The 25,700-nt window shown below is 40.6% G+C and overlaps 1 protein-coding gene across 5 annotated transcripts in view; it reads right to left on the bottom strand.

Annotated features, from left to right (window-relative positions):
* Positions 1 to 4,061: 4,061 nt before the first annotated feature.
* The window catches only part of PRKAG2 (protein kinase AMP-activated non-catalytic subunit gamma 2), a 277,950-nt gene continuing 256,311 nt past the window's right edge, over positions 4,062 to 25,700 (bottom strand). For all 5 annotated transcript variants that reach the window (XM_081243576.1, XM_081243575.1, XM_081243579.1 and 2 more), the window contains 8 exons: positions 22,364 to 22,409; positions 20,585 to 20,639; positions 19,434 to 19,560; positions 16,647 to 16,812; positions 16,293 to 16,330; positions 11,687 to 11,833; positions 8,265 to 8,358; positions 4,062 to 4,623 (listed from right to left, as the gene is read on the bottom strand). In XM_081243576.1, the coding sequence (XP_081099702.1) occupies positions 4,592 to 4,623; positions 8,265 to 8,358; positions 11,687 to 11,833; positions 16,293 to 16,330; positions 16,647 to 16,812; positions 19,434 to 19,560; positions 20,585 to 20,639; positions 22,364 to 22,409 (705 nt within the window). In that variant the 3' untranslated portion in view covers positions 4,062 to 4,591. The remainder of the gene's footprint in view (positions 4,624 to 8,264; positions 8,359 to 11,686; positions 11,834 to 16,292; positions 16,331 to 16,646; positions 16,813 to 19,433; positions 19,561 to 20,584; positions 20,640 to 22,363; positions 22,410 to 25,700) is intronic.

Below are 25,700 nucleotides of genomic sequence, written 5' to 3' on the forward strand. Positions count from 1 at the left end.
TCTTTCCTTCACTTGGCCTTCAAGTGCCACTTTTCCTTATTCCTAGAGGGGCACGGAGAAGCATGTTTTCTGTAACCCAGTCTTGATCATTTGCTGGGAACAAATAACTCTTAGGTGGAAACAGAAGGATAATGGATCTTCGTTAGTTGTAGCCTGACCACTAGACTGGGTTGCTTCACTTAGGCCAACGTGTGTAACACTTACATCTGCTCCACACCCTGATGTGCTTGACCTGCCCACACAACTCAAACCCCTTAAACAAACAAACAAAAAGGTACGCTTGGGGGAGGGTCCGAGGCCTGCAGGACATGTGTGTGGGTCGTGGGAAGAGACAGTGCTGACATGGTTCTTTGTTAAGTGGCTCCCAGCTGCCTTCTGAAGCAGAAGACACACAGCATGCCTCCTTCACCCCGTGCATAGTGTGTGCACGCTTCCGTATGCTACACAAGCAAGGGGCGGATTGAGAATAGATACTTTGAGTTTAAAAACTGTGTTATTTTAGCAGCTTGGAGATTTTTTCCTTTTCCCAAGTATTTTTTTCTTTTTTAAATTGAGGTATAGTTGATTCACAATGTTGTGTTGGTTTCAGGTGTGCAGCAAAGTGATTCATATGTGTATATACGTATATTCTTTTTCCGTTTTTTTTCCACTATAGATTATTACAAGATATTGAATATAGTTCTCTGTGCTATACAATAAGTCCTTGTTTATCTATTTTATTTATTTTTGGCTGTGTTGGGTCTTCGTTGCTGTGCGCGGGCTTTCTCTAGTTGTGGCGAGTGGAGGTACTCTTGGTTGCGGTGCGCAGGCTTCTCATTGCCGTGGCCTCTCTTGTTGCGGAGCACGGGCTCTAGGCGTGCGGGCTTCAGTAGTTGTGGCTCAACGGGCTCTAAAGCACATGTTCAGTAGTTGTGGCGCACGGGCTTAGTTACTCTTGCCAGACCAGGGCTCGAATCCGTGTCCCCTGCGTTGGCAGGCGGATTCTTAACCACTGCGCCACCAGGGACGCCCTATCTGTTTTATATATAGTAGTGTGTATCTGTTAACCCCAAACTCCTAACTTACCCCGCCCCCACTTTACCCTTTGTTAACCATAAGTTTGTTTTCTGTGTGAATCTATTTGTTTTGTAAATAAGTTCATTTGTATCACTTTTTTAGATTACACATGTAAGTGATATCATATAATTTGTCTTTCTCTGACTTCAATTAGTATGATAATCTCTAGGTCCATCCATGTTCCTGCAAACGGCATTATTTCATTCTTATTGCTGAGTAATATTCCATTGTATATACGTACCACATCTTCTTTGTATATTCATTTGTTGATGGACACTTAGTTTGCTTCCATATCTTGGCTATTATAAATAGTGCTGCTATGAACATTGGAGTGCATGTATCTTTTTGGATTAGTTTTTGTCTTTTTGGATATATGACCAGGAGTGGGATTGCATGATTATATGGCAACCCTGTTTTTATTTAAGGACCCTCCATACTGTTTTCCATAGTGGCTGCACCAATTTACATTCCCACCAACAGTGTAGGAGGGTTCCCTTTTCTCCACACCCTCTCCAGCATTTATTATTTGTAGATTTTTTTTGACGATGGCCATTATGACTGGTGTGAAGTGATACCTCATTGTAGTTTTGATTTGCATTTCTCTAATCATTAGTGATGTTGAGCATCTTTTCATGCATCTGTTGGCCATCTGTATATCTTCTTTGGAGAAATGTCTATTTAGGTCTTCTGCCCATTTTTTGATTGGGTTGTTTTTTTGCTATTGAGCTGTATGAGCTGTTTGTATATTTTGGAAATTAAGCTCTTGTTGATCACATAGTTTGTAAATATTTTCTCCCATTTCATAGGTTGTCTTTTCATTTTTGTTTATGGTTTCCTTTCCTGTGCAAAAGTTTGTAAGTTTGATTAGGTCCCATTTATTTTTGCTTTCATTTCTTTTGCCTTGGAAGACTGACCTAAGAAAACATTGGTACAATTAATGTCAGAGAATATTTTGCCTATGTTCTCTTCTAGGAATTTTATGGTGTCATGTCTTATATTTAAGTCTTTAAGCCATTTTTGAGGTTATTTTTGAGTGTGTGAGGGAGTGTTCTAACTTCATTGATTTACATGCAGCTGTCCAGCTTTCCCAACACCACTTGCTGAAGAGTCTGTCTTTTCTACGTTATGTATTCTTGCCTCCTTTGTTGAAGATTAATTGGCCGTAGGTGTGTGGGTTTAATTCTGGGCTCTCTATTCTGTTCCATTGATCCATATGTCTGTTTTTGTGCCAATACGATGCTCTTTTTTTTTTTTTTTTTTGCAGTATGTGGGCCTCTCACTGTTGTGGCCTCTCCCGTTGTGGAGCACAGGCTCCGGACGCGCAGGCTCAGCGGCCATGGCTCACGGGCCCAGCCGCTCCGCGGCATGTGGGATCTTCCTGGACCGGGGCACGAACCCGTGTCCCCTGCATCGGCAGGCGGACTCTCAACCACTGCGCCACCAGGGAAGCCCACGATGCTCTTTTGATTACTGTAGCTTTGTAGTATTGTCTGGAGTCTGGGAGGGTTATGCCTCCAGCTTTGTTCTTTTTCCTTAGTATTGCTTTGGCAATTCTGGGTCTTTTGTGGTTCCATATAAATTTTAGGATTATTCTAGTTCTATAAAACAATGTCATGGTAATTTGATAGAGATTGCACTAAATCTGTAGATTGCTTTGGGTAGTAAGGCCATTTTAATAATATTCTTCCAATCTAAGAGCATGGGATGTATTTCCATTTCTTTGAATAATCTTCCATTTCCTTTATCAGTGTTTTATAGTTCTCAGCATATGTCTTTCACCTCCTTGGTCAGGTTTATTCCTAGGTTATTTGTTTGTTTTTTTTTTGGACAGAGTTTTAAAAGGGGTTTTTAAAAACTTTCTCTTTCTGATATTTCATTGTTCTCCAAGTATTACCATTAGTCTAAGTCACAACCACTACTATTTCTATGGGGAGAACATAGACAAAAATCTCCTTCTCTCATATTTGGCCTACTAGGAGATGAAAAAATTGACACCTAGCACAAGAAAATCTGCATGGCAATTTTTAATTAAATATGTTCTGTTTAATAATGGAGAAAGTTATGAATCAAATCATTAAGGTTTTTTTCTGTTGATGTAAAAAAGAATATGAGAATTCATGTTCTCCTTTATTTGGGGAGAAATATCTAAGTGGGAAACTGCATGTAGAATTTTAATTAATATGTGCTGACAGGGAGATCAGCTCAGTGCTTTGTGACCACCTAGAGGGGTGGGTTAGGGAGGGTGGGAGGGAGATGCAAGAGGGAGGAGAAATGAGGATACATGTATATGTATAGCTGATTCACTTCGTTATAAAGTAGAAACTAACACACCATTATAAAGCAATTATACTCCAATAAAGATGTTTAAAAAAGAAATGTGCTGAAATACAAAGTATTTTAAAGAACTTCTATAACAAGATGGCAGATAGTAAGATTTATTTTAATTTTTCAATCTGCAAAAAAAACCCCCCGAACAAAAAACCAAACTATACTCATATATATATATATATATATACACACACACACACACACATATATATATATATAGTGTCAACATTTTCAGAGCACTTAGATTAGGAAACATTGTGTTTCTCCTCAACCATATGACAATACTGTATATGCCACAGTAAAATTTACAAAACAATCGCATCAGCAATCACACAAACGTCATGATTTTCATGTCAAAACAAGAAAAAATAGACATCTTCCCGGCACTTTGTTTGCAGCCCCACAGAGAGGTTCCCACAAATGCTGTTAGAAACTTCAGCTTTTAAAACCTAACAGTGGCTATTAGAGAAGTCATATCCTTTCCAGATCAAATTTAATGAGAATTTTGCCCTTTTAAAATAGCAACCAATGGTTTATTAATGGGTACGGTGAAGTTTACCCACCAAAAGATGTGTAAAAAATTGCATGAAAGTAAAAATAAATAAAGCTGTTGTAAATCAGCCTTGTTTACACTATAGTTCAGAACAGAACACTGACACATAAAACCATCATTAAAGTTTTATAAAGTAATTATTTATATTCAAATTACAGCTATTCAACAAATCTAATGAAAACTGATTTGGTAAAGGTTCAGACGTTCACACTCCAGCAGTGTCAGTTCACAAGGACGCGCTCCAGCTGCGATGGGCAGTAGTGATGACATATCGCTGTTCTGACATAAGGCACTAGATCTCAATATGCCACACACTCGCCTTATGTCATATTACCTGTTAGATACCAGTGAATTCTTTAAAATGAAAAATAATAGAAATTCAGGACACAGTGCACTTTAATGACATACAGCATTTGAAATCTTTCAGACAATGGCCTGAAAACAGTCTTTTAATGCAAGCTCACATCTTCAAACACAAAATCTTTCTTTTTTATGCTTAGTTTCAACATCACTGGAATAAACACCCATCACTAAACCCTGATACACATTCTCAGCCATTGGACTCTGTTCTATCGCGGTCAGTGTTCATGAGGCAAAGCGTGACCCAGCATCTTTGTTCAAGTTCTCCTGCAAGGGCTCCTCCACTCACGGTTGTCATTCGGTTTCTGTCTCCTTCTGCTTGGCACCTATCAGGAGATGCGAAACGAAAGTTTCAAAGCAATATAAAAATACGTTGCAGCTGTGCATGTCCTATATGAGCGCAGTGGTGGTTCTCTGCCTGGTGGCACCTACCCGCACCTGCAGAGCCTTAGGAGACGTGGGGAATGAGCAGGTGAGCGCCAGGCTCCCCACCCCCACCTACCATCACTGCAGCACGCTTTTAATCCATTTTGCATATCGTTAATTCTAGCACTCTTCTTTTTTTTTTTTCCTTCTGGCCATGCCACGAGGCTTGAGGGATCTTAGTTCCCCAACCAGAGATTGAACTTGGGCCACGGCAGTGAAAGCGCGAAGTCCTAACCACTGGACCATCAGGGAATTCCCTGCATATCATAATTCTAAATATGCAAGGTTTAATTTGGAAAAGAAGAGGGTTCTGTTGCTAGAAGTTTTTAAAAGAAATATGTATTTAAGTTTTAGCGAAGGTGCAAAGTATTTCTGTTGTACATATAAAAATGTAAAAGCATTAAACATGCTTACAGTAACTGCACATAAAACCTACTCTCACCTTGCCAGGATATTTTGAAATGGGTTGGGAGGGAGGAGCTGCCATTTTTTTCATTACAACAGAGTCTGTATTTTCTCATCAGACACTAGAAAACACTCGAGTTTGAAAGAAATCAACACTCTATAAAAATAAGGGGCTAAAAAAATTGTAGCTACTGCCATCAGGCTGTTTACTCACTAGTTGCACATGTGGATACTTAGGTTTGTTTGGATAGTCTGAATTAAGTTGGACAATGAACTACTGCTAAAAACTTTTTAAAAAAGAGAAGATGTTATTATATCAAATCAGTATCCTTAATGGGGAATTGTGTCCATTATCTGGTGAAAAGAATAACCACTGGTACCTTTTATTCACATAATAGTGGATTCTTTCAAAAAGCATCTCTTACTGATTATTCCATAAACATCCAGTCAGCAGTGCTTGTCCGGGTATGGGGTCTGACGGCGCACAGCGTTCACGCACAGCTGTGGTTTCAATCACAGTATCTCTGGAGGGCCACTAGGCCTGTGTCAGGCTGCTCATCCTATAGCTGAAGGGAGGGATGGAGGCTGCACAGGTGAGCAGCGAGCTGGCCCACACTCACACAGCTCCAAGGGGACAGCGGGGTTGGGCTGCCCAGGCTGGAGCTCTAGTCTGATGCTTACACCACACGGTCACCTGAGTATGCTAGCGTCTGATCTGATGGAGGCGCTCCCTCTCTTCCAAGACAGCACCGCTCCCGATGTTCACTGGTAATCCAGTTATTAGGAATACAGGGCATTTTCCTAAATGAACAGCGTTACACACACTGTACTACAAAGAATTCTAATTCGACTATCCCTGTCTTTACAATATTTATTTCTGTGGTAACATACATTGCAAATCCAGCTGTGGAACAGGTTTCCTCCTTGCATTTTCATTAATGCTGACTTGCATTAATAATTTAGAATTTTTGAAATACCAAATTTGGATGGAAGTTTAAACTCATCCAGACGAATGTTCTCATTCTTATGGTTTGTGACACCAAGGCATAGAGAGGATAAAGAATTGCTTACTCTGAATTGGTAATGCACAAAGAATCTTGGCCACGGGGACAGAAGCGAGTTGACATTTGGCCTGACTCACCCCGGCAAGCTGTGTGCCTTGGCCCAGGGCCAGCCAACTAGAATAGGGGTGTCTTTTTCTGAAGGTGCCAGGTTACGTGCCTGTGGGGATGAGCCTGCCTGGAGATGAGTCCTTTTCCTAACATGCACAGAGGAGCTGCACAGCTGAGCCTTGAACAACACTGGGGCGCTACACACAACTTATCCTTTGTATCCATGATTCCCCTCCATATCCGCAGTTCGGTGTCTGTGGATTCAACCAACCATGAACTGTGTAGCACTGCAGTATCTACTATTGAAAAAAATTCACGTGTAAGTGGACCCATGTTGTTCACGGGTCAACTGTATATAAATGGAATCATGCTCTCTGCATTGGTCCTGCTTCCTTGCTCTGTTTCGTCTGTGGGGTTCATCCACCGTCCGATACAGCTGTGTGTGTGCGCCGTCAACGCATTCCACTAATGAACATAATGCAGTCTGTCCCTTCTTCTGCTCAAAGATATTTGGGTTATTTCCAGTTTGAGGTTATTACAAGTAATGCTATGAACAGTCTCACATCTTTTAGTCCTTTTCTCATTTCATGACTACAGAGATTATCATGAGCCATAAAAAAAAAAAATCCTGCCATTTTTGACAACGTGGATGGATCTTTCACTTATTTCTAAGTGAAATAAATCAAGACAGAGAAAGATAAATACCATATGGTTTCATTCATATGTGGAATCTAAAAAACCCAAGCCAAAACTGATGAACAAAGACAACAGAAGAACATGGAGAACACAGCAGTGGTTACCAGAAGGGAAGGGGGTGGGGGTGGGTGCAGTGGGTGAGAGGCTCAGCTGTATGGTGGTGGATGACAGCTGGACTTGGGGGGCCATCACTCTGCACACACGCTGAAATCGAACGCTGTACTAAAACTTAATGTAATGTAATGATTAAGAAGAGGTTACCGTGAGTTTCAGGTTCTCACATATCTGAAATTTGAAAATGACTGCAGCAAGCCCTGTCTCTAGAGTTTCTGACTCAGCAGACATGGGCTGGGCCCCACCTGTGCGTTGCTAACAATGTCCAGGTGCTGCTACTGCTGCTGCTCTACAGCCTGCTGGGAGTCACCGCCCCCTCAGAATCACACCCCTGCCGTTCTCACTTAATCAGTGCGATCTGTTTCTCTCTGGTGATGGGGATTCCTTTCGGGTGGGTATCTTCAGGCTATAGGCCAACTGTAAAAACTAGTCTTAGCCAGTTTGATTGATTTCTGAACTAAAGAAAAATCAATACCCTAGTAACGGCACATTTTAATGTTTAACTTTAAGAGTTCAAAGGGCACATGGTTTAGTCTCCTGTCTTGGCCTTGATCTGTGAGGCCTGAGGCTGGGTTGTCTGTACTTCCTGTGGGTGGGGAGGGGAAGTGGAGGGCTGGTGGTTTTAGGACCCCTTCAGCCATTAAACGATTGAACTGTGTGACACAGGAGAAACACCAAAGGGAGGCTTAGAGTTAATCTGGCAGAAAATGAGTTTAGTCACCAATGTTTGACAGTTAACATAATTTCCATACACTATTAATGGAAAAAAGTTTGCGTAGGTCAAACTTTTATATACTCACTACTAGTAAGCTTTTTTTTTTTTTTGAAGGGTAGATGGTTTCAATACTTAGATCCCAAAGAATTTCCCTTCTGATTTCCAGTTAGTAGTCCTAAACATAAAGCAAAACTGAGGAGATCTTCACTTTTTAATGGGCAAGGTTATGACGATCATGGCAATGAATCCTCGATTACTTAAGCACTTCTGGGTGTCGACAGGATGCTCTTAAGTCAGAATACTTTCTATAAACTTTTCTCTCAAGTAGAATAGGAGAACTTCAAAACCACAAAGAAAATGAAAATGGTTTACAAAGTACTGCACAGAAAGGTGCGGCTGGCAGGTGGGCGAGGGAGGGCTTGCTGCCCCGCATCCCTGCCCCGGCCCCACCTCAGCTCCCTGTGCACTTACAGTAAAGGTCAGACACTGGCATTTATACCTGCAGGGGTGAGTATCAGGGCTTGCAGAATATCCGACAGGGAGATAATACCCACGATACTGTCTGTTTCGTTTACTACCACCAGCCGATGGACCTGCAAACAAGAGGAAAGGAGGCCACGTGTGAAAGTTGAAATAAGGTTTAAAATGGACGTTAGAAAAAAAGTCTTTCATGTGCTATACAATGAACAGATCCCACAAATGAGAGAAAGTAACAGTGCAAAGAGCCATGCAGTGGTCTTGGCTCTGTTAAAATGCAATGCTGATTTGCTTGACTACTTTTAAGAAAAATTAGCCAGATAAGTCCTGCTGAGTTTTCTATTTTCAAAATATTAATATATGAAAGATACAGTTCAAAACATGAAGTATCACAGTAGCTGCTTCATGTGGCTCTAATCTCTTAAACGGTTTTTAATTTTTAAAAGTTGTATCTCGGTTTCTGTTAACTATCAGATAACTGTTTTTACCTGGGAGAGAAGTCCAAATAAGCAGTGAAACTAAATAAAAGGTCACTGCTCTTAGATTATATTTTCTCTTTTCTCTATGAAGTTCATATATTAAGAATAACAGTCAGAGGATGATCAACTATAATAAAGTGAAATAAATTACATTCACATCTTGTTTTCTACTTGAAAGTCTTTTATAAGTGAGTGGACAATGTTCTGAGGTATTAATTACTATAACAAAGTGTCTTAAAACAGGAAAGGAGGCAGAGAGCATCACGCTTCTCTGATTTAAAAGCTTTAGAATTTAGGCTTGAGGCAACCACATGCCCGTCGGTTACTCTGGAGACCCTCTTCCCCACAATGAACAGTTAAAACCCGCTGGTACAGAATGGGTGGCACAGGAGGGAGACGGGAGGAGCGGGGAAATCACTTTTATAGTTTGTCTCTAATGATACTGTGCCGGTGATGCTTTTGACATCATAGCTTGCTTTTAGGTCAAAAGAGAAATCACTTTGTCATCTTTCTCATGCTAATCAACATAAATTTCTTTTAAAATCTTCTCTAGAAAAAGTTATGTTCTTCAATAACCCTGTGATATAACACAATTATCTATTAACTTTAATCGTAAGTTGACTTACATCTAGGGCCAGAGAATGTTACATATTCTATACTAGACACATTTTGTTGTTCACATTTAATAATGATAAATAACTATCTTTTGAACTACTAAAGGTCAAGGGGAAACCATTTCACTTAGAATTAGTTCTGCCAGACAGAAATGACCACCAAAAATATTATCATCTGTTGCTGAGTCTAAACTTATGAATGTTTCTTTTCTAAGAGCTAGTGTGATATTTGTCATATAAATAAACCAAATCATCGCTGATACTGTATGCCCTGCTCCTAACAAAATATGTTGAAGCTGGGAATTCCCTGGCAGTCCAGTGGTTAGGGTTCTGTGCTTTCACTGCTGAGGGCCTGGGTTCAGTCCCTGGTTGGGGAACCAAGATCCCACAAGCTGCTCAGTGCAGCCAAAAATATACTATATATATGAAATATGTGTGTATATATATGTATATGTGTGTGTGTGTGTGTGTGTGTGTGTATATATATATATATATACACACACACACCCATATATATATATATATGTTGAAGCTAAAAACTGGTCTTTGTCCCCCCCCCAACAAGGAGTCATATGGTGAAAAAAATTAATGACGAAAAAAGTCAAGGTGGGTAACTTGAGAAAACTTTAATTACGCCTGTATTTCCCTCAGTGACCTATTTTCACATTAAAGTTTGCGCTGCTCACCAGATGAACTTCCAGGACAAGCCAATCACTTTCTTCTCCCCTGACAGTAGCACGTGCTCAAACAGGGTCTTGGGAACCCGAAGGCTGCTGGCGTTCTCCACAGAAACAGCCGTGTTAATACTGTGGTGCGAGTCTTTCTAGTCTCTTTTCTATGCATGTGCACATATCTTAACATGAAGCATCACATTATATATAGTAACTGGCCTTTCTCTTAGCAATATATTGTTTTTCCATATCAACAGTATTCTCCTTTAACATGATTTTTTTTTTTTTTTTTTTTTTTTTTTTTTTTTTGCGGTACACGGGCCTCTCACTGCTGCGGCCTCTCCCGTCGCAGAGCACAGGCTCCAGACGCGCAGGCCCAGCGGCCATGGCTCACGGGCCCAGCCACTCCGCGGCATGTGGGATATTCCCGGACGGGGGCACGAACTCGTGTCCCCTGCATCGGCAGGCGGACTCTCAACCACTGCGCCACCAGGGAAGCCCCCTAACATGATTTTTAATTGTTATAAAGGATTCCATCAGATGGATGTGGTCCATTGTCCTTAAAATTAGGGAGGAATGTCTTACCTATTTCTGCTTATGATCTTCAAAAGGCATATACAAAAGAACAATAAAAAGCTTAGATGTATTCCTAAGTCAATTAGAACCCTCTGGAAAACTAGTAATGGATGTTAAATTCAAGTAGAAAAAGACTTCGTGTTGAGACTAGTGAAACAGGGTAAAAGCCATGGCAGCTGAAGCTTGGGTAGTCAGCTCTGCTGAGGACGGAGCAGGGTGGGACTCTCCAACACACGTGACAGGAGCAGGGCAGGTGGACTTGGGCAACGTTGGCTCCCGAAGACGGGCTCTGTGCTCTGACCTAACACACCACTTCACAGGTAACTTTCAGAAAGCAGGCTAAGGTCGCCTGCAATTAGCCTAAAAATAACCAGGTACTTTTCCTTAGGGACTGTATTCTTGCTTTTAAATAAAAATCAAAGCAGACTTATTATGAATTGATTTTGCCTAATTAGGGGTTAGAAGGAACACAGTTGCATCCTTCAGTCCTAAGGAGTGATGAAGAGGGTAACATTCCTACCCCTAACAAGAAAGGAAAGAAATTATTTTGGGAATGGGTATACTGAATTAGATACACTATAAAATGATCTTGCTTATCTTTTATTCAGAGTGTTATGCAAAGTATACTAAAAAATCTTACAGGCAGTAACATACAGGGGGACATAAGTGCTCACGGTCAGGAGATGAACAGACCATTTAACTTAAAAAAAAAGATCAGAATACATTTTATTGACTTACTTGTTGTTAAGACCATATAATTACACATTTTTAGCTTTAAATTCATCAATACTCTAATGAAACCTAAAGCTCTTGGGACTTCTGTTTTCTCAAGTATGTTTTAAAACCATGAAAGTATGTTTATTTGATTCAGCTATGATGTCAGGACTTATAAATTAAATTCAATTCAGTGAACATTCACAGATGACCTACTATGTGCCAAGAAACGTGCTAGGTTCTGGAGCAGGGAGACTGTGTCACGGGACTGGACTGGAAGGCTGCCTCACGGGCTGGTCCTGTGACTCAGTATTCCTGGGGCACTGTTTCCTAGTTAGGTGCTCATGGCAGACGGGGAGGTGGGGAGGGACCCGGGTGCAGCCACTTCACCTCGGCTCTCACTATTCTGTCCACGATGGTCTCCAGTACTTCCAGCTTACTGCACTTCACTACGCCTTCGAAATACTGTGACCGGTGCTGCAGGGCCTGGGTCACTGTGATGTCTAGGTTGTTGTATGTTTTTTCAGCAGCAAGGTTCTATAATGAAGTAACAGTGAGTTATATCCTTCATTTCAATTCACATTAATGACCAAAGTTAGTTCAAAGCAGCCTGATCTTTAAAAACATTAATGTTTATCATAACTTAGTACCACTGTACCAGCTTATGACATGCCATCAGTACTGTTATTTCATCATCTTATCAATAATCATTTAAAGCTTATAAGGTGTACCTTTATTATGAAGCAACCGTTAAAACGGTTAAATTCTGACTGTATGTCCTACAGAAGATTCCCCTGTTCTTACCCTATATGGTTCTTTTTTTTTAAATTGAAGTATAGTCGATTTACAATGTAGTGTTAGTTGCTGGTGTACAGCAAAGTGACTTATTTATATATATGTATTTTTTCATTATAGGTTATTATAAGATATTGAATATAGTTCCCTGTGCTATACAGTAGGGACTTGTTTATTTTATATACAGTAGTTTGTGTCTGTTAGTCCTAAACTCCTAATTTATCCCCCCACTCTTACCCTACATTCCCTGAATGAATAGTGTTTTGAGAGGTGGACTAACACCTGCAAAGGGTGATAAGTCCCCAGGGCTAGGGAACGAGGCTTTTGCTAGAAAGGCTTTTGCTAGAAAGGCTTTGCGGGGGTGATCTCAGAGGAAGCCCTATAGATCTGAATGGCTTCTCAAGGTTCTGATTAACCTTACAGGGTCCCACCCAACGAAATTCCAATAAGCCTATTTTTTGGGTGTCTGTTATGTTAAACAGAATCAGATGAAACAAAAGGGTCTGAGACAGCTACAAAAGAATACTTAATGCTGTGGTCAATATTAAGGCAAAAAAACGGTATGCAGGTTTGGGGCTATCAGAGTTTCAGTTCCCTTTCTTAGAAATAATGTAAAACTCTAAGGAAATGAATTTAAATGAATGGGGGAAAAGTATCGAGTGGAAGGATGTAGGACCAAAATCAATCTAGTAAATTTAAACCAGGGAATAAAAAACAGAACTTTACATAATGCTATTAAATACATTTGCTGTCCTCTTTAGAACAGTTGTTCCCAATTAGCAAGTAGTGGGATACGGATGACCAGGGATCCATGTGCGCACTAAGCACATGCCTGCTGGCAGAATGAATCAATGTCTCTGGTATAGAAACATGACTATTTAACATATACACATGCTGTAGTAACAGATAAGTGACTCATGTACTGAAAAGACAAAGAATTATAAAATGCTACTAATATGGAAAGGTATAGTCTCCCAGGACTGAACCAGGAAGAGTCAGAAAATATGAACGGACCAATCACAAGCACTGAAATTGAAACTGTAATTAAAAAACCACAAACAAAAGTCCAGGACCTGATGGCTTCACAGGTGAATTCTATCAAACATTAAGAAAACAACTAACACCTATCCTTTGGAAACTGTTCCAAAAAATTGCAGAGGAAGGAAAACTCCCAAACTCATTCTATGAGGCCACCATCACCCTAATACCAAAACCAGACAAAGATACCACTAAAAAAGAAAATTACCAGCCAATATCACTGATGAACATAGAAGCAAAAATCCTCAACAAAATACTAGCAATTTGAATCCAACAGTACATTAAAAGGATCATACACCATGATGAAGGATTTCTCAGTATCCGCAAATCAATCAGTGTGATACACCATATCAACAAATTGAAGAATAAAAACCTATGATCATCTCAATAGATGCAGAAAAAGCTTTTGACAAAATTTAACACTGATTTATGATAAAAACTCTCTAGAAAGTGGGCATAGAGGGAACCTACCTCAACATAGTAAAGGCCACATATGACAAGCCTACAGCTAGCATCATACTCAACAGTGAAAAGGTGAAAGCATTTCCTCTAAGATCAGGAACAAGACAAGGATGCCCACTCTCACCACTTTTATTCAACAGAGTTTTGGAAGTCCTAGCTATGGCAGAGAAGAAGAATAAATAAAAGGAATCCAAACCGGAAAAGAAACTGTCACTGTTTGCAGATGACATGATAGTGTACACAGAAAATCCTAAAGACGCCACCAGAAAACTACAGAGCTCATCAATGAATGTGGCAAAGTTGCAGGCTACAAAATTAACGCACAGACATCTGCTGCATGTCTATACACTAACAATGAAAGATCAGAGAGAGAAATTGAAGCAACACTCCCACTTACCACTGCACCAAAAAGAATAAAATACCTAGGAATAAACCTGCCTAAGGAGACAAAAGACCTGTACTCCAAAAACTAGAAGATGCCAATGAAAGAAACTGAAGAAGACACACACAGATGGAAAGATTTACCATGTTCCTGGAATGGAATAAATATTCTCAAAATGACTATACTACCCGAGGCAGTCTACAGATGCAGTGCAATCCCTATCAAATTACCAATGGAATTTTTCACAGAACTGGAACAAAAAAACCTTAAAATTTGTATGGAGACACAGAAGACCCCAAATAGCCAAAGCAATCTTGAGAAAGAAAAATGGAGCTGGAGAAATCAGGCCCCCTGACTTCGGACTATACTACAAAGCTGTAGTCATCAAAACAGTATGGTAGTGGCACAAAAACAGAACTGTAGATCAATGGAACAGGACAGAAAGCCCAGAAATGAACCCACGCACCTGTGGTTAATTAACCTATGACAAAGGAGGCAAGACTATACAGTGGTAGAAAGGCAGTCTCTTCAACAAACGGTACTGGGAAAACTGGACAGGTACATGTAAAAAAATGAAATTAGATCATTCTTTAACACCATACACAAAAACAAGCTCAAAATGGATTAAAAACCTAAATGTGAGACCAGACACTATAAAACTCTTAGAGGAAAACATAGGCAGAACACTTTCTGACATAAATCGCAGCAATATCTTTTCCCATCTGTCTCCCAGAATAATGGAAATAAAAACAAAAATAAACAACTGGGACCTAATTAAACTCAAAAGCTTTTGCACAGCAAAGGAAACCATAAAACGAAAAGACAACCCACAGATTGGAAGAAAATATTTTCAAATGATGGGACCGACAAGGGATTAGTCTCCAAAATTTACAAACAGCTCATGTGGCTTAATATCAAAACAAACAACCCAATCAAAAAATGGGCATAAGGGGCTTCCCTGGTGACGCAGTGGTTGAGAGTTCACCTGCTGATGCAGGGGACACGGGTTCGTGCCCCGGTCCGGGAAGATCCCACATGCCACGGAGCGGCTGGGCCCATGAGCCATGGCTGCTGAGCCTGCACGTCCAGAGCCTGTGCTCCGCAACGGGAGAGGCCACAACAGTGAGAGGCCCATGTACCGCAAAAAAAAAAAAAAAAAAAAAAAGGCATAAGACCCAAATAGACATTTTTCCAAGGAAGACATACAGATGGCAAAGAGGCACATGAAAAGATGGTCAACACCGCTAATGATTAGAGAAATGCAAATCAAAACTACAATGAGGTATCACCTCACACCAGTCAGAATGGCCATCATCAAAAAATCCACAAACAGTAAAAATGCTGGAGAGGGTGTGGAGAGAAGGGAACCCTCCTACACTGTTGGTGGGAATGTAAATTGGTGCAGCCACTATGGAGAACAGTATGGAGGGTCCTTAAAAAACTAAAAATAGAGCTACCATACAACCCTGCAATCCCACTCCTGGGCATATATCCGGAGAAAAACATGGTCCAAAAGGATACATGCACCCCAATGTTCACTGCAGCACTGTTTACAATAGCCAAGACATGGAAGCAACCTAAATGTCCATCGACAGAGGAATGGATAAAGAAGATGTGGTACATACGTACAGTGGAATATTTCTCAGCCATAAAAAAGAATGAAATAATGCCATTGGATGGACCTAGAGATTGTCATGCTGAGTGAAGTAAGTCAGACAGAGAAAGAGAAATATCGGATGATATCGCTTATATGGGGAATCTATAAAGAAATGATACAAATGAATGTATTTTCAAAACAGAAACGGACTCACAGACTTAGAGAATGAACTTATGGTTACGGGGTGGGGGGGAAGGTGGAGGGAAGGGATAGTTAAGGATTTTGGGATTGACATGTACACACTGTTATATTTGAAAAGGATAACCAACAAGGACCTACTGTATAGCACAGGGAACTCTGCTCAGTGTTATGTGGCAGCCTGGATGGGAGGGGAGTCTGGGGGAGAATGGATACATGTATATGTATAGCCGAGTCACTTTGCTGTGCACCTGAAACTATCACAACATTGTTAATCGGCTATATTCCAATATAAAATAAAAAGTTAAAAAAAATAAAATGCTACTAATATGTTATTCACTGCTAAACCAATGAATATTAAAAGTACAGTTACTGTTGGGGAGTCTATGGAATTCTCTGATAAGGTCCTCATCCTCAAAGAAGCTAGGAATTATTAAAATAGGAAAAGTCACAAAAAAACAGACTAATGAATATGCTTTAAATGCATTCTAGATGACAGGTTTAACAAAATTAAAAATACTTACAATTACATCAAATTTGGAATAAATATCTACAACTTTTCCTAAAAATAAAAATGTATGTTAGAATAATGTCTTAGAAACAAAAAACAGCATTTAATATCAATCTTAACTAGGTATTTACTAAGAATTAAATATTGCTAAACAAAATAAACTTGACTATTTTAAAAGGGACATGAAATCATATCTTAATGGAAAATGTGAAAATAAGCCAGTATAAAATTCTTATTCTCTTGAGTACTCCTTGGTCTAAGTTTTCATTTCCCCACTTATCTGATACGCCAGGTCATTTAACAATAGTTTTACCCTAAGGAGATAAACGGTTGTTTCTGTTAAACTGGTATGGCCCAGCACACAGACCTGACTCGTCCACAACAGGCAAGGCTGACACTCGTCTTTCCACGAAGACGTTCAAGGCTTTAATGATGGGAGTGTCTGGGTGTATGAAGGCGATGTTGTGGTAGGTCCCGATTCCGAGTGCACCCAGGTTCTGCTTCATGAAAGCAGGCTTTGGCATATCAGACATCTAGACAGGAAGACGGGCACAGATGCTCTAGAGCCAGAGCAGACCTTTTCAGTGTTCACATGTCCACATTCGATGAAAAACTATGTGCAACAAATTAGTCTTTTCTAACAATCCACCCGGATATCTGAATTAACATGAAAATGTTACATACAAGAACTGTGTCTTTTGTTCAAACCAGCTTATATGTTTATGCTTATATTTAGCTACTTAGTAAAAATACTGCAAAGCACTAACACTGTAACATTTTCTCCTTCTCTTCACCCACTGGAAAACCGGACAGAAGGGAACGACAGGTCTATTTGGAAATTAAGACCCATCAGCCACCAAGAATCTTCTTAAATTATTCATGTTAAATTCATTGTCCTGCTGTCATCATTAAGTAATGTTTATTAAGAACCCACACATTTCCAAACCCAAAGCGTTTGATGGTGGCTGTCTGAGCTGCTAAGCTAGTTCCCACACCATCCCACCTCAACATCCTGAATTCTCCATTGGAGGACTCCAATTTTTGTCTACTAGGAACCAAGAACAAGCCAACTGAACAGAATTAGAAGAACATTTAAAAGTTAACTTTTCTTTTCACGGGCTGTTTTAAAGGAGGAGGGAGAAGTCAGAAGAGAGAAGTCTAGGATCATGTTTGACTAAAACAAAATAAGGTCTATGGTTTCAAAAATCCACCTTTTATAAAGGGTACAGTTGATTCCATCCTCCTGGTGTACCTTATAATTATCAGGAAAAGATGAACAATTAGAAGAAACAAAATGTTCAAGTCAAAGAGTTCATCAATATTCAAATCATGAGAATCCTAGAAATTTAGAGAGAAAAAAAGAAAGACCTATTAGGTCATCTAGCCCATCTCGATGCAGGATCAACCCCTGTTCCATCTGCACACTTAGGCTGACTGTCAAATGTCTCTAAGGGCAACGCTACTTTTTCTCGGAACATGATCTCAAGGCAGTAAAAATCAGGTTCTGGAGTTTATTTAAAATTCTTCATTTTTATCTGAAAATCCCTAGCTGAATATTCTAACAGCATGATTCTAATTACCATATTGGCCCAAATATAAGGCAGTACTGGCAGAGGCCACCTCCTCTACTTGTTGTAGAGGAGAAGATGCCAAAGGCCTGTCTCGGGCTGTGCCTCCTCGTCGGCAGCGCGGCCACGGAAATGCGCTGGGCCTCCGGGCGCCGTCGGCCCTGTGAGCAGCCCGAGGATCCCAGCCGCCTCTGGACACAGACGGACGGAGCTGTTGGAGGGAGGGTTGCTCCACCACCACCACTGCAACCGTGGCAAAGCTACGCAACCTTGCTGAATGGTATCGCTTCCAAATCAGATGAATAAAAATACCTACCTGAGAGGGTGGTGGCTAGGACTAGATTTATCATGTGAAGTGCCTGACACAGCGTAATGCTTAACAGTGTTTAGCTCCTCTCATGATTAGTACTGTCTTAAAATGGCGACTCTAAGGGGTACATGGACTAAGAGCCTGGTACAGCCCCGCCCTGGGTCCTGTTAAAGCTCAGTGCCAAGGCGACTGCATGCGTTCGGCCCATGGCAGACAGGATGTCTGACCAACAATGTCCCCGCCTCCTTAATTCTTCTTCCCTAGACTGCCTCTTTACCAAACTTCATGCTTTTTTGTAAATCACTCTTCTCCTTCCTACATTCTTTCTTAGTGTTTATTTAAACATGATGAGTGTTACATTTACACAGACTATTAAAATATAGGACAAGGCATTTCTCCCAAAATCACTTAAACCCTCTGCGCTGCTGTTTGAGCAGCCTGGGCTCCTTCACGCCACACTAGAATGCTGCTTTATTTCCTTATTTGAAGCTGTGGAGAAGACAGGAAAGCCAACTTGATGTAGATTTTTAAGGTCTACTAAATTCTTTTAAAAAATGATTCTTAATATGATCTCTTCTGAACCATGAATGAGGCCTCTTACTGGTTCTAGTTGACCAATTACTTATAACCTCAACTTCAGTGCATGTGATTAAAAGGAAAAAACTGAAGCCCTCCTGTGAACACTCTGGCCCTTCTGAGCCTCTTTTTAATACTGCCGACCAAAGAGGTTCTGAGTTTTGGATGATTATGAAGTCATCTCATTTCCGATGCAGTTGAGAAAACCTACAGACAGTATAGCCCTGATTTGGACCAACATGGTATTCTGTTGTCAAAACTTTATTTGCTTTGGGCTTTTCTATCACTGCTGCAGTAAATAATAAGACCATCCTGGGGCCAGGACTTCTGAGCATGTCCCCAACCGTGACACCAGTAAAGCATCACATAAGGCAGTCTGGCTCAAGCTATCTTGGGTAAGCAGTTCCTTAATCAGACTGACTCGCGAACTGCTTTGCTTCTCCTCATTTTAGGTGATAAAATATTCTCACTTAAATAGAGAATTCCAAGTGTTTGTACTTGCACTGAAAGGTGATTACTTTTTAACTGGAATCAACTTTGAGAATGTACAATTCAAATAGGAGTGAGTTGAGAAACTGAAGTTTAGAAATGGAGACCTCAAAACTAACGATTTCTTCTACGAGGGTAACAGGAGCCAATTTACTTGAAGTAAATTAAAGTAGATGCAGCTATGTCTTTAGAAACACTAAAAGCTACTTACAAAGAGCTGGAGGAACTTGAGGATTCTTTTGTGGGTAAGTATATAAAGTGCATTCCCACTGATAGGGTCAATAACTGGCAATCTGTGGATTTTATTTTTGATCAACGAGCGTACAGCATCGAAGAGGCTGCGGGAAAAGCCGTTACAGTTGTTATAGGAGGCTTTAAAGAAGGATGAGAAAACTTTGGAACGCCCCTGCTTTAAGCGTACTTTGTGTCTTTAAATTACAATATTAAAGGGTTGACTGACCTAAAACAGCGCTCGAGAAAAGTTCTAAACTGGAGATTTCAGCAAAATGTTCGATTTTCCATAATCTGTTAATAAGCCTCAAATCCAAGTGTGAACTACAGAAATCTCTAGGAGAGCAGTGTTTTAATAGCAGGTTGGATGCTTTTATTTGAGAAATGACCGACGCTAACCCCTCGGGAAGCTAATGGACGACCCTGGCAACAGAGGGCGCTGTGGCCGGGGCCCCCTGCACTGGCCGCTCTGACTTCGCACAGCCCACTGGCCACTTCCGTGCTCAGCCAGCCCACTGGTGGCTGCTCCAGCCTCTCCTGTGACTGCCGACAAGGAGGTGTGCTGGGTGTAGCTGTTTTTTAGGACTTGGAAATAAAATAATAAAAATCAACATTCCACTTTTTCTCACTAGTGCACTAGTTTTAAGAATGCTTTTATTTCTGAAAATGTATCCGAGCCATCGCAGAAGGCTTGGGTCAACACTTGCGGGCAGCCCCATGCTCTGACCACCTCTGGACCAGCGCCTAAGGAGACTGATTTTTCAACTTCAGTGCATGTTGGGACCCCTGGGGGAGTTGTTTTAATGCACATTCCGGGGCACGAAAACCCTCCAAAGACTGACTGGGAGAAGAGCCCAGAAATCTGCAGCTTTAATGAGCTCCCTAGTGGGTTTCTGCTGCAGGTGATCTGGATTTTCAAACTGCTCAGTATGACCATCTTCCTAGTTCATTATCAGTCCTTTGGACCAACAATGGCTGTGATTTCTACGGTCTCTAAGTTTACTGAATTTAATATTAAGGAGGCTGGCCCCTATCTAGATTAAAAAAAAAAAATCTATCACCCATGGTAACAAAACAGATGAATCTGAATGAATGGAATGTTTTCAAAGGAGAAAAACTTTACAAGTTTACCTTGCATCTGGAGATATATTCACTAAAGGCTTAAATGTTTCTTGTAAATAAAGCTCTGTATTTATAGAAAGAAAATATGTAATTAGTAACATATTTGCTGTTTGTAATTATTACATAAGTTAAAATACCCTTCAATTTACAGGTAATAATTAGAAGGATTAAAAACCCAAATCGAATTAATTTACTGAAAACTATTGTGTTACTTATAGTTATGGCTATTATTAAACAACTTCCAAACTGTTTCAGGATGTTGCCTTTGTGGAAAAGTTAAGTATTTAAAAACAGTATTACAATAGATGTTGTAAAAATCAGAAGAAAAGTCAAGAAATCTGATAAAAGAGCAATACCAGCAGAGGTCACTAGAATGTTACCAAGTCACTATCACCCTCAACAGATGAAGACTTTTTGAAATCCTTTAAAATTAATTTTCACAAGTTAAAAGATAAAAGTTATAACAGACTTTGTTCTTTAAATGTTATTAAGTTTTATTTTCCACACCAAAGCTTGATCTACTGTATCTGGGGATCTTTCTAGTAGGTAGACATTATCTTTGTAAAGATAAACTGTAATTTGCTTTACTGAGGTTTCTGCACAGAAGGCATTCAAGAAAATCTCGACATTATTATTATTATTATTACCACCAAATACCATGTAACATCAAAACGTAAATATACTTAAACCTTGGTCTAACATTATACAGTGGAATTTATTAAAAAGTATCTGTCTTGGTGTTAAAATATATATATTCACTGCATAATAGGCAGTGCTAAAATGTGGATCCCATGTTGACTTACTTTGTTTGGTTTGACTTGATAAAGCTATCATAAATCAAATATATCATTCAATGAAACTTCTAAATCATATGGGATTAAAAGAGGCCCAGCTCTCTTTAGAGCATTCTAACGGATGTTCGGATCTCGCAGCCAGTCACAAGGGGTGCTTATCGTACTAAGCAGATAACGGAAGTACAAAGCTAAATCTCAGTTTTAAATTAAAAAAATTCCTTGAGTTGGCCTCTCAATTTCTAATGTAGGCTTCTCCCTGAACACCCTACAAAGGCTTCTTCCTCAAGGATCCCCATCACAGGCTCCTATCTAGGATATTCTTACTGATTGGTCCTTTGCCCCCTCTGTAAAAACCCAGCAGGACGGGTCTCATTAAGACAGAACAATTTCACAATCATGAAATTACAATTTAAAAAATGGCTCCATTTCAGAAAAGGGTATTGTGATTATAAAGGGTGAATTTCAATACTGCAAACAAAAGAAAGCAATCTTGAAGTTATTTTCATGTGATTTTATCCAAATCATCTAGTTTTAGTTTCACTTGTTCTACTTGTCTCCATAATTTGTAAAGAAATAATAATAATGTAAAGAAATGATTGAATTTAAATAGGAACAGATCCTTGCTTTTGTTAATTTCAGGCATTCCTTTGGTGCATTTTCTATACAAAGGCAAAGATATGGAAGGTAATACTTAGTGGTGAATGGTGGCTCCACTGGGGGCCAGAGACTCGGGCACTAGTTACTATATCCCATCTATATCCCAGCCTTAATCTAAAGACTTGTTATACGTTCTCTATACATGTGTACTAAACAGAATGGGTAATATTTATAGTAGTATGGCATACTATCAAAATTAATATAGACATAAATGTCTTAATGTAGTCAATTAAATTTAAGCAGAGAGAAGAGGACCTGTGAAATTAAAACATTTTATACATATGCAGAACATTTTTTTCCTCATATTAAAAGGTTTTTAACACTCAACAGTGCTTACCCCTCCATGTTTCAATCTTATGTTCCTCTAATTCATAAATCTGTACCTAGAAATAAGAAAAACTTATTTACAAATCTTAACACACACAACATAAGGGGAAAAAAAGAAATTACTATTTCATAACTACTGCTGAGTCCCATAATTCAGCAATATTAGAAATATGAGAGAAAAAGTGCTCCACCTTTCTTTGAAGACAAGTGTTTTATAAATTTAAAACATAAACCAACACAATATTTTCATTAATTTAATTTGAAAATTTCTGACACTTAAATTTTAAAACATACACCAACACACACACACACACACACACACACACACACACACATTCCTTCTTTCTGCGGATACATAAGATTTTTAGCATCTCTAATTTTAAAAGGGCAGTTGGTTAAATCATTCGCTAATTAAGTTGCTGGATCAGGTTATGCCTGGACCACATGGGCGTCTTCACAAAGGTAGAGAGGGCGTTGAGTCTGGAGAGCCTGGAGGCTGGGCAGGGGGTACAGCACTTAGTCACCTGGAGTCGTCAGCACTCCCATCACTGCATCTTGGCTGCTGCTTTTGGTCAAAGTACTTAAGGTCTCTGAATCTGTTTCCCTTCCTAAACAGCTGGAGAGAAGGCCCTCCACATTCAGCTTCTGTGAGGACCACGTGCTCTGTGAGCCTGAGGCGGAGGGCCTCCCCACCTGCTGCAGCCTCCACTGTGGCTCAACTTAAGAAAGTCACTCTGCCTCCTGCAGTGTTGCACTGGGACTCCTGGGGGCCCTGCAGTAGGAAAACCTGGCCTCTTCCTGAAGCTTCTTGAAGCTTAAAGTCCACCTGGCAACATTAAGACAGTCCTATACTGAAATGCCACCAACAACTGGCAAGAAGAAACCACCAACAAGAAGGCGTACATATCAGAGCATACTCTAAAAGGCTTATTTAGTGCCGGGATGCAGGGAGAGTAGGGATGAGCAGAGGTCGGAGGTCAGGCAAGGAAAACTTCAGGAGGTAGATTTCAGCCAGGCTCTGCGTGATGAATGGACTTCACATAAAAGAAGATAAGCTCGTAAGGGCCTGGAGAGGAAAAGGACTTCCTCACGTTCCCAGAACACAGAAGGGAGACGGTGCTGGGGGACAGGAGCGAGGAGTCTGGGGACTACTGAGCCGAGGTGGGCTCTGTGTCCGGCAGAGGCAGCCAGGCCAGCACTGACGGGCTCCAGCAGTGGGACAACGTGACAGCACCAGAGCCAGATGCAAAACCGAGTGTCAGGTCCGCGAGGCCTCACATGGCGACTGAGCGAGTGCAGGGGCAACTGCACGGAAGAGCCGAAGGGTTTAGGGAAGAGGAACACAGGGGAAATAGAGATGAACGATGCCAGGTGACTGGACAACCTCCACGAGAGAGAAAAAGCCTCATCGCGGAAGATGCGGCTCTGGTTTTCACACAGGTGAAAGTAGAGCACTCCTGGTCTACGTCTCACGTAGGCGGTCGTGCGGTGATGCCCGCGCTCTGCTCGTACAGCCCGCTCGGAGCTTTAGCTACGGTCACCAGCATGGCCACGACGCAGCTAACGTGGGGGTCTCGTACGCTGGCGGGATGGGGAGGGAGGGAGAGAGAGGAGAGAGGGAGAGAGAGAGAGAGAGAGAGAGAGAGTGTGTGTGTGTGTCTGTGACAAACATGAGTAAGACACAGCGTCCACCTCAAAGAACTACCTAACAAGAAGGAACCTCAGATACCCCGATGACAGCCTTTCTCGACCTAGGCACTACTGACATGTTAGGCTGGATGCTTCTGTTGTAGGGCCATCCTGTGCACTGTAGGACATTTAGCAGCATCCCTGGCCTCTGCCCACTACACACCAGTAGAACCGCCCCACCCTTCCCCCAGCTATGATAAAAACATGTCTCTAGATAGTGTCAGATGTCCCCTGGGAGGCAAAATCACTCCCAGCTGAGAAACACTGCCCTACAACTAATCAGAATACAGTATGAAAAGTGCTGTGTGGGTAGTGACTAATAGTGACTAATTCTGCTCCAGGGAGATGGCACAGGGCTCTCCATCACTGAGGCGGTTCTCCAGGAGGATTCTGAAAGACCTGAATTTCAATGGCAAGGACCAAGGACCTGAAGGGAGAATGTGCACGTGGAGGAAGTGGACTCAGATTTCCAAAGAAGAGAAGCTGCAGGGAGACGAGCAGAGGGGTCAGGAGGAAGGAAAGAGAGAACTGAGTGGGCAGGGCAGGAGAGGAGAAACAAGAAGTGTCACCACGGCAGGCTCTGTAGGTGGCAGGGAAGAAGCAACCACCGCTCAAGCACAGACTTTAATAATTAAAAAAAAAAAAAAAGGTATACAGTACCTACATCTGTGTAACTACAGTGGCTGATAGGAAAGGCAGCAGCCTTGGGTCCCGTCATAAGGAGTTCTTTCCATAATATACATAAAATTATAATTTAAAAGTTCCATTTCCATTTTGTGGAAAATCAGCCTAGAAATTTTTACAAAGAAGCTACAAAATCTTTCATGTTTAAGCTCACCATCTCACTGAAAATAAGTACTCAGTAGAAATAAGGTTTGAAAATAAAATTGGAGATCACCCAAGGAAGAATTAGTGAGTTTAAGATACAGCAACAGAAATTATCCAATCTTAAGATCAATGACACTAAAGACTTGAGACTATGGGATAGTATCAAGGGGTCTAATATACAAGGAATCGAAGTCCCAGGAGAGGAGAGAAAGATTGATATAAAAAAAACAAAATGAAGAAACAGCAGCCCAAAACTTCCCAAGTTAGGTAGAAAAGCAACTTAGAAGATCAAGGAAACTCAACATACCCAGAACAGGATAAATACAAAGACATATCACAGTTAACAGCTGAAGTCCAAGGTTAAAGAGAAAGCCCTGAGCCAGAAAGAAATGGTGCCTCACATAGAGGAGACGAGGACAGGGATCTCTACCGACTTCTTATCAGAAGCTCTGGGAGGCCAGAAGACCTCCCAGTGAAATTACATCCTTAAAGTGTTAAAGAAAAAAACCCCCAAAACCAAAAAACAGTTAACTCCATCTCTATAAAACAGCAGAACTGTCCTTCAAAAATCAAGATTAAAAAAGCCTAATTTTTTCCCTTTTACCCTTCATTTTGTTTAAAACAAAAACGATAGGGGTAGATTAAATGGAACTATATTTTCCATATAATTCTGATACTAACTCTCAATAGACTGTGGTAAGTTAAAAATGATACTGAAACCCACTCAGCAACCATACAACAACAACAACAAAACAGTGAAAAAGGTGTGGTTAAAATATCAACAGAGCTCTATCAGCCATGATGGAGTAGATGGGACCACACTGAGTCTC

Source organism: Mesoplodon bidens (assembly GCF_964165515.1).
Source record: "Mesoplodon bidens genome assembly, chromosome: 9".
NCBI classification, from domain to species: Eukaryota; Metazoa; Chordata; class Mammalia; order Artiodactyla; family Ziphiidae; genus Mesoplodon; species Mesoplodon bidens.